This window comes from Falco punctatus (genome assembly GCF_963210335.1).
Source record: "Falco punctatus genome assembly, chromosome: 15".
NCBI lineage: Eukaryota > Metazoa > Chordata > Aves > Falconiformes > Falconidae > Falco > Falco punctatus.
This window is the reverse complement of record NC_137595.1, coordinates 24,146,078-24,158,853: the sequence shown is the minus strand read 5'-3', so window position 1 is coordinate 24,158,853 and position 12,776 is coordinate 24,146,078. Positions and strand designations below refer to the sequence as shown.

General features: G+C 48.4%; 1 protein-coding gene across 3 annotated transcripts in view; it reads right to left on the bottom strand.

Annotated features, from left to right (window-relative positions):
* Positions 1–12,776, bottom strand: part of HDAC8 (histone deacetylase 8) — a 39,154-nt gene that overhangs the window by 11,795 nt on the left and 14,583 nt on the right. For all 3 annotated transcript variants that reach the window (XM_080365620.1, XM_080365621.1, XM_080365622.1), the window contains exons 8-9: positions 10,902–11,074; positions 9,324–9,418 (exon numbers count right to left, since the gene is read on the bottom strand). In XM_080365620.1, coding sequence (XP_080221746.1) covers positions 9,324–9,418; positions 10,902–11,074 — 268 coding nt within the window. The remainder of the gene's footprint in view (positions 1–9,323; positions 9,419–10,901; positions 11,075–12,776) is intronic.

Genomic DNA, 12,776 nt, shown 5'->3' with positions numbered 1-12,776 from the left:
ATCCAGGTGCAAAAATCACATAGGAACGTCCCTGTCCAGGCTCTGGAACAAGGCAATGGCAAAGCACTGCCTGGCATCTGACTGCTCTCTGTCACACTCTGATGCAAGAAAGCCTGCTAGAAAAGATAGAAAGCACATTTTAAGTTCAACAAATGGCAAAGCAAGATGGGCTATGGCTCCCAAGGATGGTGTGCAAGTACTAATCCAAACAGTGTCCTCCAAAAACCGTATTTGCCATCAACCATCTTTACTATCTTCTGTTCTGACAACTGTGACCAGCACAGACCAGTCTTCCAGATAGCTCTGTTGTAAAGCAGAGCCGTGAAGAGGAGCCAGAGAGCAAAAGGTCCTCAATGACTCTGGACATCAACTCCAAAGTTGGCTTCTCCCTTCTACAGACAGCTTGCAAAGAGCTGTTTGACTTTAAACAGACTCAGTTCCCCTCGTAGAAAGCGCAGCAGTGCAAAAGCGGCAAGCTGCTTCCCAGAGTGCTCAGTGGGCCTGTCTGCATTCACATCTGTACCCAAGGCAGCTGATAGAGATGCTGCCCTGCACTGCACACCCTGCCTGCATCTATCAGCGAACCTGCCTGATAGCTGGGAGCCTTTTCCCTTAGCAAAGGCCAAGAACAGAAGCTTCATCCTAACTTTGTCCAAGCACCTCCACAAGGCAACAGTCATCTTATGGATGTGGAGCTGGATAAAGCTTGCTTTTGTTTACACAAGGCTTTCCTGCTTTACTCCATGACTTTTTAAACAGAGCCAAGTCTTGATGTGCCCCTCTCCGTGGTTCAGAGGAAGCCAGAGGACATGCAGCCATCCCCACATCCAAGCTGAAACACCGCCAGGCAGGAGTAGGGCCCCAGACAGACTGCACAACACACGGACACCCTTGAGGGAAGGCAGAGGACACCTGCATCCTGGGGATCAAATTGCTTGATGGAGCCTGCCTCTTCCACATAGTCACCCACCCATGGCATCTCAGAGTTAAGAGCCCCAAACCAAATCTCCACCATTCTCTCCTGAACATTAAGTGGGGGGGGGGGGGGGGGGGGGCAGGTGCTGCCATGCTCATGTGCAGCTCTTCATCATGAAGGGGCTGGCAAGCAGTGGCACAAGAAGCCAGGTTTTTATGCCCTTAAGCAGTACAGAGGTCTCAAGGAAGCCAGGCCTGAGATTTTTCTCCCCACCAGCATCGGCACAGGGAACGACGTCAGCACTCACAGCAGAGAGTGCTCTCTGCAGCGACTTCTCTCCAGACAAGTACCAGCAGTTACCTTATTATAGGGGCATCTCTCTCTGCTAAAGGCCTTTTGCGCATGTGCCATTGGACATGGGTACTTCTGACTGCGCTGTGTCCCAAAGGCAGGGGTCAGCAGCAGGCTTCCAAGAAGGGACTGGTATCTGTTCATACCTCACAGCTTTCATCAGAAATCAGGCTTGTTTCAGTGTTCCTGAGAAGTGGGAGGTTCCCAGCCCTGGAGGAACACTCTTTCTTGGGGGAGAAGCACAACATGATCCAGTACAAGCTATCCCACGCTGGCATTAAGACAGGGTTTGCACATTCACCCAAGGGTGAGTGGCTAGTAGATCTCAAACTCCTGCTCTTGTGCATGCCAAAGCCCATGCCATCCCTCACCAGAAGACACAGTGGTATGCCGAAGAGCTGAACCGCAGGAAGCCCCAGCATGGGGTGTACAAGGACTCTCCCACGAGTGTCATCAACAAACTGGGATTCCCACATCAAGAGGAACAGATTCACCAGGCATAGATTAATACACGCAAAGGCTGGGATGTAACAGAGGCAGAGACTGCAGTTGCTAAAACAAGAGCTGGGAAGAAGTCACACACTGGCCCTCACATGCTCAGGCTACACATGCCCCCTGCAAATGAGCAAGGTAGAGGATTTTCCCAGCTGGCCCCTCCTGGTCCCAAGCTCTAACCATCACATCCAACACAAAGACCGGCCTTTTCACAGCTTCACTGGTTTATCAGCCTTGGCTATTAATTTCCTGCTGACAAGTAAACAGATCCAGTTGGCAGTGTTTCCAGTTGACTGTTCTTCCTCCATTAGTGACAAGACCGTTTTGACAAACTGTTTTAACAAAAGTTACCAGTTTGAGCAAAGCAGCCACCAGACTGTAGCCTCAGTTGAAAGCCCACAAAAGAGCAGGATTGGGCAGTTTGGTCTGCGTGGAGAGAAGCCAGCTTGGGGACAGCATCCAAATTAAAAGGCATTAGCTGCAGCAAAGACAAGCCTACAAGTACGTGGGATCTGCCATGGCTTCTGATCTCATGGAAAACAGGACAATCTGTGTGAAATGTGTTCATTTGATTCGTGTCAATATAGAACAATGCTAGGACCGCATGATGAAATGTAACCTTCTGTCTTACATACCCTTGTATAACCACATGCTTAAGAAAAATGGAGTGATCAATGTGTATAGTTCCCGTATCTTGCAAAGAACACCTGGCTACATACCTAGTTCCTGTACCTTACAAAGGACATCTGGTTACACACCCTGACATGCAGGCTGAGCTGCTAACCGCGTGGTGTTAAGTAAGAGAAGTTTACAGGGCGCATGCGTAAAATCTAGGGTCATCCTAAGGGTGAGCCGAGGAAGACTGCTGACTTCATCCACCGACCACCGGATACCCTCGGAGATAGAAAGAGCATGCGCCACGAAGTACACGCCTGTTCCAAGGATCCATTTACATAAACCAACCCTTTCTTAGAAATAGCTATGAATATGTGTTAGTTTAGGAAATACAAACCAAAAATAAATTTTGTACAGCGCGCGTCTTGATGGAGTGGAGACTCCCGGTGCACCCAATGCTGTTTGCTTGCCTCCATTTGCTTAATATATTGCAAACTTTGATTGTAATCCTGTTTTGGGACTAAGTTATTTATCACAATCGGTAAGAAGGATGTCAGCTTCACTGCAGATCACCTGTGGCTGGCTGACTGCAGCAAGGTTCCTGCCTCCTGCATACGGCAGTGTCACTGTGTTGAAAGGAACTTGCATTTACCTAAGCACCCAAATCTAGACTGGATCAAGACAGGATTTTGTAAACTGAGCTTCAACAGAGCCTTCCACCCTTGGAAAACAATTCTGCTCTCCAGGCCAGGGCAGTCTTTAGAAACCATGTCAAAGAAGGTGTTTATTGCTGCTGTTATGTTATTACACAGCCATTCTGTCAGACACCCTCAGCTAAACATGGGACCAAGTAATCAGAAATTGTTGCATTTGTCTCTACCTCAGAGACATAACAGCAACCCCCAAAGCAACTTTCTTCTAAGAGACATACAGGCACTGACCCAAACCACTGTCAAGCAACTGAGTACAAATCAGCTGGAGAAATCACTCTCAGGTTTGCTGCACATCTGTACTGCTTTCCATTTTATTTCAAAGTACGAAAAAAGCATAAGCTATAAACCCCAAGATGCAGTTTCTAATGAGACTGAAAGCTGGCCAGAAAAGCTTTACCAAGGAAGAAAGGACAGGAAGAACAAAAGTTTTACACTGCAACAGGAGCTGCTGGAGTCTCCAGCTGGGAGGTCTGAGCCCTGAGAGTTGGTTAAAAACAGCCTAGATGGCACTAGGGATACTGGGACAAAACCAAACTGATGGAATCAACCAGAAAATCTGAGTGTTTCCTTCAACAGAAATATTTTTGAAAGTGGAACTTCCTAGAGGAAGTGGTAGAAGCCCAACTGCTTCCATTATCTCAAATCAGATAAAGCCCTTGAATGTAAACAAAAAGGAACATTCCTGTATTTGGTGCCAGCTTACTTTGAAAGGGGAATTTTGACAGCCAAAAGTAATTATTTTTTTCCATATCCAGTTTTCATTAAAGTCCTGGTAACTGTTACTAGCCCAGTATACCCCACCCCATAGGTATCTTTTAGTAATCCTCTCACACAGAAAAAACCCACCACATTTTCTCCACACTGTAAAGAGTCACGTGCTGTGTAATACACAAGCTAGGGGGCAACGGGCAGGAATACTTTACCCATGACTCCTTGACTGTTGAAGAGTATCCAGAAGACAGAAAACTTAGACAATGCAGACAGACTGCTGCACATGTGTGAATTCCATCCATTACAGGGGTATAGACCTTTGCATCACCTGAAACTTCGGTGCTATGGACAGTGGACCCATCACCCTCGTTCAATGAGGGGGATGAACCGGCTCCAGGTAAGTCAGGCCGAGGTGGCAGAGCAGTAATGCCCCTGCCTCATTTATAGTAGGTAGGATTTTAATGAAGAACTGTGCGATTAAAGCCTTTTGTGTCACCACATGCAAGGTGCATATCAGGTCACAACTTGGCATACAACCAGGCATCTTCACCTTGCTCCAAACCAGAGGCTCAGCAAATTCAGCCCGGTCAAATACCAGATGGAGCGCAAGGAATTACAGAAACCAAAAGGACGTCCCCAAACATGCCACCCTGAAGAAGCAGCTACCTGCTCTCTTGCATGTACTCAGCAAGGCACGTAAAGCACACCGTGAACAGCTAGTTGCTTGCCTTGTGCTCTTCTTTTTGCCCAGAATCTCACTTGACCAGGATAGGTTTGGAGAAGTGCTGAACACCCACAGCTGCCCCCAGGACCAGCATAAACACGTAAGTACCATAATAACGTTGAATCACAAACCAAGCCTGACACGTTACCAATGGGACAGAGACAGCAGGATACTTCTTGGCCACACCACAGAAAACTGGAAGAACACCCAGAGAAACTCTGTGTTTGTACTTTTCTTTATACTCTTCTCCCTGCATCTGCTATCAGCTACTGTGGCAGAGAGGAGACAGAGACTGACAGCTTACTTGACATGGTGAAGGAGGTACCATTCTCCAGACTGCATACTCCCATGCTACGTAAGACCACCGCAACACGCCAATCAAGGAAAGTCTGGTGTCCAGGCCAAGGGAGAAAAAGAAACACACACAGTGCACATAACCATGACACAACTGTTCCTTGCAGCACATAGGGAAGAAAGCTCTTGTGAGCTGGGAAGGGGAACTGGCTTATGCTACAGAAAGCTCAACTCCACTTCCTAATTCTCTTCAGCTCTGCAGAACAGCTGTTGCCTTTTGGCAATTGCTGTCTGCAACACCAGACACCCAGCTCCGCACCATCTGAGTGGCCAGCAGACACTGGAACATGCCCAAGCAGACAGGCAAGAAACAACAAAAGAGCTTCACTTAACCATCAGGGCTTTGTGACAACTGCCGCCCATGCTCACCCCCACCCCCCCAAATGCAAGTTGTCCCACTTCCTGCCCCAAGCCCCTTGCATTCCCTCAGAAAAGCCTGGCCTCCTGTTCACTCACTTCTGGGAGCAGTGATGGCAGTTGGTGGAGCCGGGGGTGGAGCTGAGGTTGTTCAGCAGGTACAAAGTGCTTCTTGTTCCCTCAACAGGGCTGAGCTGCTGCTGCTGCTTTTAACCCTCCTGGAGTCCCTGGGAGAAGGGGCAGGGGCAGTTCAGGAACGTGACTGTGTTCAGTTTGCAGTATCTTAGCAGGGCCACAGCTTGCCTCTGATGCCCAGCCATGAACAGCACATAAAAGACTGAACCCAAGAGCCAAGAGTAAAGACCTTTACAAACTGGCATAGACTGTCTGCCCCAGCACCTCCTCCCACAGCAGCAGCACCCTGTATTACCACCCCCCCCGCCTTGTGCTGGTCACTGGCTGGTGGTCCCTTTCCTTTAGCTGCCCACACCTCTCCCCTCAACACATTGCACTCAAAAAGTGCCCTGCAAGCACCACTCCAGGGCCCCAACACCAGACACGCCGCAGGCTTGCTGCTGCCTGGATGTACACAGCATCTCACGCAAAACACTTTACTCCTGCAAAAGCAGGATCGCACTGAGGCAAATCTCCCCAGCTGGGTGCTAAACAGAGCAACTTTCAACTCCTCCCCAGTAAATAATCTTCAGGAGGGCAGCGGCAGAAGCCAGAAGGCTGGGGCTGAGAGCACGTTGCTCTGCCTGATGAGCTATGGCCCACCAGGCCATCTTGCTCACACCACACACAAGGATGCTGTGCTCCCTCAGCCTTCCTCATTTTGCAACCCCCACCAAAATGAAATCACACCTTATATAAAGATCTCAACATTGTTTATGAAAGTGTTTCACACTAGTTTACTAATGCTTCATTCCATTTCCGTGTGCCCTATATCTGGTCACCAGAGAGATCAGCATCTCCCCCTCCACTGCTCTCCTTGATGAAGTCGTAGACCACAATAAAGTCCCCTCTCAGCCTTCTCTTCTTCAAGCTGAACAAACCAAGCGATCCCAGCCACTCCTCCTAAGTCTTATGGACATTCAGAAGCCGGTTCAGCACTGCATGCTGCACTGTCTTTAGCGTTACGCTATGTGTAGCAGCCTGAGAGCAAGTGTGGGACAATGTACCCCATGGCTGCTAGGCACAGCTTCCCAGGCTCAGGGCGAGCGGCTAACCTAACCCTTCAGCTAGCAAAGTTTGGACATCTCTGTTTCAATGCAAAGAGCCTCACTGTGTACAACAGGAAGGCATGAGAGGGACCCTTACTCCTGTGCAAGTAAATACTATGTTCAGCATTATGAAATAATCCAGCTGAGGAGGAAGGAGGCAACAGGTAACTGCATCAGTTATGTTAAAGAAAACAAAGACAATCCTTCAATATTCTTGTCAAGACAGCTGGTTTCAGAAACTGCTGATCTTGGTTGTGGTTCAAGAGCCAAAACCACAGACCAACAATGATGGGAAGAAGTAAGAAAACATTAAAAACTGATACAGGAAATCTCTTGCAAAACTGTAAGCATCAGTCTGTGGCTTTGCCTTTCAGCGTACTTGACATAAACTGCTTAATGCATTTCAGAACAGGAGTATAAATGTAAATGGAAAATAACATCTGGTGCTACTGGCGAGGCTAGAAATGAAGCACTTGATCTCCTGCCAGAGGATATGAGCTAGTACCCATCTAGGAGAGACAAAAAGTTCACACCTGACCAGGGACACTCACCTTCCTGACTGTGAAGCAGCCTGCAGTGGCCACTTGCAGGCCAAAATACAAGTGTGGCAGCTGGCTTGCACCTTGGTCCAGCGCAACCCCTACACGGCTGCAGGGCGTTCTATGCTCCTGGGTAACACACTATAGCCCAAGATCACCCCTTCACCTGCAAGACAGTCCCAACCACCAGCAGGTTCTGTAGCAGATAATAATGGCATAAACCTGTTGACAGGGAACACCCGTCCAAATGCCTTTTAATTGGCAGTTCATCAATGCCTCAAAGCTGGGGTGCATACATCCTTGTTCTACTACTTAGGAGCAGAGCTGTAAGGAGAGAGTTTCAAGAGTTTTGTATGCCAACCTAAGGGCCATGCTTCGGGGTACTTTACCTCCTGCTATTCAAACACAATGTCACCACTCCTCAACCCTGGGGAATCTGAACCTCACTGCAGTTTGCTTACCCACTTCTTCCAGGTCCCAAAAGAGATGCAGATTCCCTGAAGGCAGGCCACTGCTCCCTGCTTACTGACATGAAAATCTTTTAGCTGGTATCTGATACAGAACCATTCAATTCATGTATCAAGGCTATTTCTTATTACCAAGGTCACTTTATCACCAAGGCTACTTTATTACCTTTGACAAAGACCGTGGCTACAGGCTTTAAAACAATCGGACAACTCGCATGCCATTGTCTCCAGCATTCGTTTTGGACCCGATGTACATTCTAGCCGAGCATTGTGGACTTCTGACTGTTCCCAATTCAGCTACAGCAAATTCCATTCACCTAAGAGCCTTCTAGCTATGATGAAGCATTCAGTAGGTGCTGCAGCCATCTTTCTGATCTTCAGCAGCTGCTTTGCTGGCTACTGTCACCACCCCAGAGATGATTCTTACTAAATAAATCCTCTCCATGATGCAGGAGTCAAGATGCACCTGCTTATGGCAGGCACTTGGTTTTAGAAGCCTGCCATAAAAACTCTCCTATAGGTGCCCAAGTGGGAATAGCAGCGCTTGGTGATTGCTTCATCCCAGGTGGCCCACATCTCCCCTCCCTCCAGCTCATTTCTCTTCAAGTGCTGCACCAAAGCTCCAAAACCAAGGCTGGCCTGATCTCCAGGAACTTGTTCCTCCAGGGTAAACCCTGAGCAGCTCATCTCATCTCTGGAAACAAAACCATAAGCACAGTTTGACTGCAAAGGGAACCCGAACAGGCGGCCACCAGCATCACCACAGCTTGCTCTGCAGCCCAAGCGCTGGCCAGCCCAGGAGGGGATACCAATACCTTTGAGAAAGAATAGCCAGAGCAATCAGGACCCCACCGTGAACCTTGTGACATCCTGCAATCAACTCATTCCCCCACTGCTCTTGTCCTTCAGGGCAGGAATCATCAACACAACAAATAAATCATTCAGGGCAACAACACATAACCAACCACCTTCAGCAATTAATTCTTACAGACAGCCTCGCCCTTTTCACTTCCCACATATAGGAAAAATCCAGTCTTGTTTAAAACCTGTTTCTGCAGGAAGTTGGTTAAAGGATCATATTTAAGCACAATACCTCTCAAGAAACACCTTGCATGTCTAATCACCAGGTTCTGTAATGATGGATCTCCAGTTTCAATCCACATAAATGCTTTACTTCCTCATGCATACGGGTCTGTGAGATCCTTAGACAAAGGCAAAACCATAATTCTCCTCTAGTCGCTGTAGGTTTGAACTGCTTTGCACATGCAGGTTTGTTTCTGCAGGGTCAGTAATAATGATCTGTAGTTTGAGACCTAATGTGAGCGTCTTCCACCCCAATTCAGTCTAGATTGCTTCCCTCCAACCAGCTGTCCAGCCCCACTCAAGACTTTAAAAGCATCAGCACTAGAACTGAGACAACTCATAGGTGACCGCAAACAGCACCCGGCACCATGGCCCACTGCGAGACTGCTGGTCAGAAAATCTTCATAGTTGCACCTGGTACCTTCTGTAAGCTGATGAAAGCAGGGCTAAAATTTAAAGCCTTGAGAAAGGCCTGGCTCTTTCCTGGCAAAAGCAAGTGCAGATCCTAAAGAGCTCTTTGAGCAAAGAGGTGACTTCCCCTCCCCATTCTCTCTCTAATTATCTGAGAGTGGAGTTTATTGGCACCTGAGATCCCTTGCAAAAAGATACGGCCAGCCTCAGGTTTGGGGAACAAGCATCCACTATGCTGCTAGGATACTGTGTTATTGTTACAGGACTGTCTCAACAAAACATTGAGCAGCAAGGATTCCATCTGGATTAAGGAGAACAACTCGGCTCTCACACAAGGAGTGGGAAGGGTTTCTCAAAGTTTTACCTCGTGATCAGGGATCTCAGAGGACAGCGTTCTCCCAAGGATGACCCCAGTCAAGTATGTCCAGCAGCGAGCTGTGTTGGCAAGGTTGTAGCCTCCTGTCACCAGCAAGAATTGTGATTTTGGAGGAGGAAAAGTGGGGAAGGGGAAGAGAGGAAGAGATTTTAGTGGAAGGAACAAATTTCAGGTGCAACACATACAGTTTACATGAATTCAGTTTACTTCATCCACTCAAGCTGTGCTCAAAATCTGCATTTTTCACCTACTGGTTCAGGAGGTCAGGTCTGCAAGGGCAGACCTCCCAAACTGAACCCCAGTCATACTCAGCGTGGCACAGGCCAGGCTCTTCCAGCCACCATCTCAGACCCAGCACGAGCTGCCGGCCCCATGTGCTTGCCTCTCCCCAGGTAACAAGGAGAGAAAAGCAAGGGCAGCTGCAGAGATGGGGGATTCCTGCTTTTTTAATGCCACCTTTGACCCACAAAGGATAATGCACATGCCCAGCCATTTGCTGGTGAGCTCTTCAGCACTGTCATGTTTGAGAGGACAAATGTGAAGCTCATTAGTACAACTTGCAACTGCTTTACAAGTTAATGAGGTTTCAGCCAGTGTGGTAATGGTCACCTCCATGGTAACAGTACACAAGCCCACAAGAAGAAACCTTAGCTGAAAGCAATCCTGCAAGAGATTCAGAATACAATTTTTTTCCCGCAAGGATGACTAGAATAGTAAGAGAGAAAGCCACATTAAAAAGAGAGGGAAACCATATTTTTCACCATTCCCTCCTCTTCAGGTTGGGCTGGTTTGGAGGGTTTTTGTGGGGTCCCCCCGCCAAAGTATTGGCTCCTCCCCCAATTTCCACTTCAACAAGCTGCAGTGGTGGGAGACTCCTTCGATGTTTTCATGAGTGACAAATAGCTGTTCCCCATTTTTTTAACAAGGGTTTTGGGGTTTCTTTTTTCCTGACAGGTGCCACCTCCAGCATACACAGACATGCCACACCAGGACTGAACACTCTTAACCTTTTCAGAACAAAGTGCATTAGGCACACTAAATTTTAGGCTTAACATGCTATACCTGATCTCCCCCGTCTCAAAAAGGACAACAGCTAGAGCCAACACAGCTCAGGGACAGAACTGGGGGCTCTCCCTGGCACGCAGTGGCTCTTGTTGTTCTGAAATGTTCTGTTGCAGAAAGTCTGTCTGTCCTGGGCTCTCCCTCCTGGACAAGCACCTGGTTATGCAACATGGCAGAGCTGTGTCAACCTTAGCTTTCGCGGGATATCACAGCCCTGCTGCACTATGCAGGCAGCCATTCCTTTTCCCAAGCCTCTGCTTGAATCCAGATGAAATCATTCATTGCCTGATGCCCGAGGTAGGTTTGGGAACACAGTGCTCATTTTTAAAGAGAAATGCAGAAGGGCTGTTCAGCAGAGATGGGAATTAACATTAGGGTTAACACTGCCTGGCAGTCACTCTGCCAAACTCCAGTCAGCGCCAAGCCCAAGGGTACACACTTGAGGAAGGGTCACAGGAGGACAAATCCATTTCCTTGTGAACAGCAGGATGTGCATGCACTCACCTCCTCCCAGGATGAGAGTTGCTAGCTGCCACTGCAGGACATACTTCAGGCACTTGCTCACTCCCTCGGGTGTCATGTTGAAAGAGCACATGGGATCTCCAGCGATGGTGTCTGCCCCGAGCTGCAGCACAACTGCATCTGGGTTGAATGCAGCATACACCTCCTTCAGCACGCTGTGGAGAGGAGAGAGAGCGCTGGTCACCGCTGGTAGCATGGTCTTAGTTCTTCAGATCCACTGATGCCTTTCAAGGTTTCCACATTCTCTGCTCCCACTACCCTCATACCACTTACGCTCCCCTTGCTCCCACTTAGTCTTCTGCCTCTGCTACTCTCCTGCTGTAAGTTTCACTCTCAAAGTGCTCATCACAAGGCTGATGAAAGCAAAAGCATCACAGAGAACATGGGGGAGGGGGATCCAGTCCTGATCAGTTTAGTGGTAGAATCAAACCACACATTTACATTGGCCGCACTGAGCAGAAGGGCTACAAGCCAATAGAGAGGCTTTTTTCCCCTGTAAAATTCATGGTGAAGAACGCAGTCTGGAAAAAAAACAAAACCAAAACACAATCCCTAACTCTCAGACAACTCTCACCAGGACAGAACAAAGAGAGCAAGGCTGTCTGGGTTCTCATTCTCCTCTCTCCTGTATGGCTCCTGAAGCAGGAATACCTTTCCCCTGGCTCTAGCAGATGCTAGGGTGCAGCAGAGCCAGTGATCTGGAGATAATTAGAACTGTTCTCCCTTGCAGAAAGCAATCAGGCATGTCAGACATTTGACTTTGCTCCAGGAGATTTTTAATATTATAAACACCACAAAGAGAATAATCCTGTTCTCAGCACTGTGCTCCAAAGCCCCAAATACAGGGCAAATAATGGAGAAAAGCATGTTCCTTTCACAACAGTGTTTTTACTCTGCTCAAGTAGAAACAGATGTGATCCCTGAAATAAATGCTTTTGCCTTGGTTAAGAAAATCCAAGCACTGCCAGTTCTTATTTGATAGGCAGTTAGAAACCACTGCAGTGCCAAATGAGAGCTGCTTCCCTGTGACAAAGAGGTTGCATTTACCAGCAGTCACCCCAAGAAACTTAGCCAGTCACTGCACCCAGACAAAGAACCCCACTGAGCTTGGTGCAGTCTGCCAAGGCAGATGCCTGCAGGGCTGAGGCCATCAGCTCTACAAGCACCACAGATTTACTACTGAAACACTGGCGCACACCGGGGAAAAAAATCAACACACCCCCACCTGAGACCAACCATGGGAGCCTGGGGGGAAACAGGATTTCCATTTCACCCCGGGTATGGCAGCACTGCCTGAACACCCCAGGTACCCAGCAGGGCCAGGCAGCCAACAGCTACTCGCATCACTCATGTTTTGACAGCTACCAGGCTGTTGTCCACACAGTCCCAACAAACTAAGCAAACTGAGGCAGATGGTGAAAATCAGAGTGCCAAGGGAAGAGCAGTCAAACTGGCATAAGCTTCCTTCTTGAAGTGGACTTGAAGTCAACCTCTCTTTGGCAGATGTCAAGGACAGGATGGATGACAGGGGCTTCTACCTCTGCCCAAGGTCTATGTTGTACCACCCTTCCCTGGAGCAAGGAGGACCGAACCAGCCTTCTTCAAACACTCTTTGGCTCCTTGACACTGTCTGCTGCCGGTGAGGGCTTTCACTGCCGGCACTCAGACCTCTCTGCAAGCACATCTAGCTCCTGTGAGCTGTCTCTGGGTCTCTCTTCCCCCACCTCCCTCAGACACACTTCTCTACTTTTGCTAGGCAGGCAGCTGACATTAGCCAGTTCCACCAGCTCACTTTTTCTCTAGGAGGCTTTACACTCCTCAGGGATCCATCATAAACAGGCAGATGCATATGAAATA